Source organism: Lotus japonicus, chromosome 6 (assembly GCF_012489685.1).
Source record: "Lotus japonicus ecotype B-129 chromosome 6, LjGifu_v1.2".
Lineage (NCBI taxonomy): Eukaryota > Viridiplantae > Streptophyta > Magnoliopsida > Fabales > Fabaceae > Lotus > Lotus japonicus.
In genome coordinates this window covers 59,541,068-59,546,291 of record NC_080046.1, presented here as the reverse complement: position 1 = coordinate 59,546,291, position 5,224 = coordinate 59,541,068, and the positions used below count along the sequence as shown (strand labels likewise).

Below are 5,224 nucleotides of genomic sequence, written 5' to 3'. Positions count from 1 at the left end.
ATGGCAATTGTTGACCTTGTACCTGTTCTTCCTTTCGAACTCCTGATAGAAATCTTGTCATGGCTTCCCGTGGAGACCCTCATGCAATTAAGGCGTGTTTCAAAGTCATGGAAATCACTCATCTCCGAAGACAGAGACTTCATGACACTACACTTGAAGAGATCGCCAAAAAACAAGCACCAACACATTCTGCTCACCTTACTAGAGTCTTCCTTTCCCTACTTGGAATATGATGAACCTTACGCCATTTCGTGCCCTGTGCGTCATTTGCTTAAAGAGTCATCACCCGCGATCGATGAAGATGGGCGTTACACCTTGAAGGAAAATTACCTCGTCGCTGGCTCATGTAATGGTTTGGTCTGTTTGCAGGGCTTTTGTGATCTTGACATCATGGGTGAGTTCTGGGTCCGACTTTGGAACCCGACCACGCGCTTAAGGTCCAACAAGTCACCAACCTTTTGTAACGATGCCGACAGCGTGAACTTTGGGTTCGGGTATGATGACTCACGTGACACTTACAAGGTGAGTTAAAATTCAATGTCAAATCCAATCTTTGAAATACAAGTTTAGTCTTTAATATGAATATGATGTTTCTTTCGGTCAAGTCAATTCCCACTTCAAATTACCTTGAATTGAAGACTATTTTGATCATAGAGAGGAAATTAGGGTACAAGATAAGTGAATTTAATTTGAGTAATGAAATGAAAGTTTAAAGATTACATAATTTTCATTACCCAACACAGATACATGATCCTTTTGGTTTAATTTTATTATTTCCTCTTTGCAAGGTGGTGGTGCTTTCAAATTATTATTACAACCGTAGAGAGCCAAAATTGGAGACAATGGTTCATTGCATAGGTACTGATAGTTGTTGGAGAAAGATTTTGAACGACCCTGGTTTCCCCTTTTCGTTAAAGGAACTTAATGGACATTTTGTGGGTGGCTGTATAAATTGGTTAGCACTTAACGAGCTGAAATGTCACCAGAAGTTTGTGATTGTTTCATTTGACATGTGTAAGGAGGCATATAGTTCTTTGTCGTTGCCTGACGGTACTAATGAGAGTACTAGTCAGCTTCCTAACCTTAGGGCATGCCTTGGGGTTCTGGACAATTGTTTGTGTCTTTTTAATGACCAAAAGGGAACTCATTTTGTTGTGTGGAAAATGAGAGAGTATGGAGTTCAAGAGTCTTGGACTCGATTGGTGAGTGTCAATTATGAACATCTCAGATGTGTTGGCTTTAGGTGTCGTCCACTGATGTGCTTGAGTGAAGACGGTGACATCCTGTTGCTCATACAAAAGGAAAATCTTGATGTTATCATGTACACTGTAAGAGATAACAGTGTGAAATATGTTCAACTTCCTGACAACAAAATTTGGTCGGATGTCATTGGTTATGTACAAAGTCTAGTGTCACCATGTTAAGATTAAGCTCCTCCATTGGCAATATGTACTTCTGAATTTATGATTAATTATGCAAGTGTTGATTAATATTGGTGGTTCTTTAGCTTCACTAATTTGTTGGTGACTCTATTGTCGGTTGCTAATTCATTAAGCTTCTTTGGTGCTTGAAAGGGTTATGCCTAACAAACTTCACATATTAAGGTGTCTAGTTATAATAATATGTCCATTAATACTTAGATTAAAATTGATGAGTTTTATCACATAATTTGAAAACTAAATATAGTTAGATATTCAATTCATGCTTATCAAAGTATAATTATTTCTTTACATAAAAGAATTTTTAATTAAAATTAAACAAAATTTAAATAACAAGGTGTGATTGAGATTACAAAATAATTTATCTACCCTTACTTAAAGGTAGAAAGATGCTGAACAACGGTGGCAATTAAGAAAATTAACAGTAGAATATCATAACTAGATCAGTTCAAAAGGATTAGGACATGAGCATAGTGTGATAATGGTTATCCCAATACTTAATATGCAGGCAGGGCAGTTATGCATTCCCCTGTGCAAATATTAACTTTCAAAGTAAAAGTTTCCCTTAATCTAATGCAATTGCAGGTTAAGTGTAAACAAAAACTGAAAATATAACAGAGTAACAATGAAAACAATTAACAAAGGGGGTTAATTGGTTGACAATTGCGGTATGTAAAAAGGATTTAGAAATCAATTGAATATAGTCAATCTTTCGGTATTAATCATTCAATTGCAGCAAATCTTCCTTGCGCACAACCACAATTGTGAGCTGGAAGTTTGTGATTCTCTACTACACAATACTAGACAATCGTATTTCATAGAATCTCCAAAACTAGCTAGCAGCCAATCAGTGCTAGAGATAAACGTCTCTCATGTGAACAAAGTATGATTCAAACCCAACTAGTAAGAACTCAAAAGCACACAAAAGCTCAGAGTAAGGAAACATAAATCAAATTCATTAACAAGGTAAAATATAGCATTAAGAACAAAACCTCATGTATGCATACAAAAGAAAATTAAACTAAGATTCACTAAGGAGTTTAGTAACTCATGTGAAAACAAAGAAAAATAAAATAAGATGAAGTAGTAATAGAAGTTGAGGTAGAAGCTGCGAAGTCCTAAGCTATCACACTAGTATTTATAATAGAAGGTCAGCTTGTCCTCCAAGTTTCCTTTGTCCTTATTCTATGTTTCAACTTTCAAGGGCCGAGTTCCCAATAGAAGTAAGTGGCTTTTGACTAGACTCGATTCTGAGTTAAAATAACAAAGTTACATTCAGTTATGTGAGGAATTATTGTGCAATAACGACAATTAGCTTCGGACTAGCACACGAGACCGTGAGGACCTTCACTTGAGTTCTTCATGAAAGTTGTAGCCCGTTAAGTTAATTTTTCATTCATTCAAACCTCATCCAATTTGGAGGCTACAACTCAAGCTATCCCCTTCAAAAGCAGCATTGTTCAAGAGCTCATTGCAGTATCAGACAGCAGCGCAAGATCCACTTCAACTCAAGCTAGAGGCCGAACACAACATGACTCAAGTGCAACATAAGAATTGTAGCTTTTTCTCTTAGCTTTCCATCCTTATATAATAATTTGTCCATTTATGCTTAGATTATAAATGATTAGTGTTTTAACATAATTTTACTAAATATAGTTACTTATTCAATTCATGCTTATCAACTATAGAGTCAAGGTTTTGCATGCACTGTTCAAAGGCAGATTCCAGCTCTGGACTAAATGTAGAGTCCTCATTGGATTCATTTGAATTCCTAATGGTCCTTACAGAATAGCTTCCAAATTTTGGGGTGACATAGGATCCAAGAGAATTTATTCCATCTGGAGGGAGCCATTCTCTAAGACTAGCAATGTTTGATGGGATTCTAGCCTCTTTGCCAAAGCCTTTCTCTTATTTATCCCTTTTCAATGTTGCTTCTTACCCCTTCAGCAGCAAGCATTCTTGTTTTATGACTTGGAATCACAATATGTTCAGGAAAATAATGCAAACTTTTGGACCTGTTTTTGTTATCACTGCTTAGTCTTGGTGATAGCTCCAACCTCTCCACAGTTTCAGAATTGGCAGCCTCAAAAGTCAATAGCCAGTTTTGAGGACTAGTCAGAACTAAAGCTCCTAGAGTGCAATTTGTTGGAGACTGAGTTAGAGGCTCGGACAATTGTAACCATTACTGGAGATGGGCAGGACCTACTATTGAGTATTGATTAATTAATACACACATCATTTGATTATCAAACATGGGCAGGGCCTACTATTGATTAAAAATTCCAAGTTTGAAATTATATGCACCTAAAGCTTTGTCTCAAAAGTACCTAAACTCACAGGGGATATTGCATGGGACATATAAGAGAGGGAATTCTTATGTCTGGCAAAGCATTATTCGGGCCAAAGATCATATTGCAGTTGGTTTTAAACCTCAGTTCTAAGTTAGGTAATGGAAGTTCATCTCTTTGGTATGCAGATTGGTTAGGGACGTGACGATTATGTGAGCGTGTGCCCTTCGTCCACATTTCGGATACACAGCTACAAGTGGCCAGTTTATGGCGAGGGGGAGCATGGAATTTTGAGGGTCTCTACACGGTTTTACCTCCAGATATTATTAGTGAAATTGCTGCTATATGGAGCACTTTTAGAGCTGTCCTGCCATCCCCTGCTGTGCAAATTGATTTTAAAACCTGGTTTGTAGATGTCCTTTCTCACAGAAATAGCACTTAATTTGGGTGTTGCAGCTATGTGGTGGACGTGGCGTTGGAGAAATACGAGAGTTTTTGTTTATGCATCGTTGTATTTAGATGTAATTAGCTAGTTTATTTTTCCTGTTAATTTTTCTCTTGTGACAAAATAAAAAGTTTATATTAATTAAATAATGGGTAAACCAATTGATGCACTACTAGTAACACTACATACTAGATCATCATCAAATGCATGTAACATCAATGGTAGAAAAAAAAATTAATAGGACAGGAGAAAATGGACGCCTTAGAGTCTCTGAAGGCCCAAGTAAACTAATTTCAATCATATTTTTTTTTTTTGAAAATTTCAATCATATTATTTGCGAAAATAGATTTGCTGGTTGATGTTGTTATATATGACCCGAGCAGGGAATTTCAAAAGATAGAAAAACAAAAATAACTTTGGGCTTTTTTTTTTTACATTGGAAAGATAACTTTGGGCTTAAATATGCTTTTAATTAATAATATAGTAAACGTATAGTGGTCAGAATATTAGTTTAACCTAAGATACACATATTAATATTTTTTAATTATCTACGACATACGACATACGTATTCCCCGTGCATCGCACGGGTAAAAAAACACTAGTAATTTAAATATTAAATAATTTCATATTTTTGAAAATAATTAATGCATTAATATTACATTTAATAGTTATTAATGAAATTAGAATAATTAACAAAAGTCAATTGTGACACTTTTTAAAAATAACTACTACATTATTTTGACATTTAATGGTTTTTAATGATATTATAATAATTAATAAAAAACAATTATGACTTTTCTACCATTAAAATAAAGTCTTTTTAATTATACTAATTATGTATTTTAATTATTGTAAAATAAAACACAAGTTATGTATTTTAATTAAATTAATATCTTAATGGATAAGAAAAACGGATGGATCTTATCAAAAGTGTCAAGTTGGTCAAGTCAAACAATTAATTTAGTTTTATCTTACTTCTTAAATTATCAAATACACATTAATAAATAAAATCAATATTAAATGGACCAATTTAACAAACTCCAATTTTTTT

The 5,224-nt window shown here is 34.5% G+C and overlaps 1 protein-coding gene across 1 annotated transcript; it reads left to right on the top strand.

The window, feature by feature from the left end:
- On the top strand, positions 1-1,424 carry LOC130725671 (F-box/kelch-repeat protein At3g23880-like). The gene is made up of 2 exons (XM_057576879.1): positions 1-522; positions 789-1,424. Exons 1-2 carry the CDS (start codon positions 1-3, stop codon positions 1,422-1,424), a joined length of 1,158 nt encoding a protein of 385 aa, XP_057432862.1.
- Positions 1,425-5,224: the final 3,800 nt, after the last annotated feature.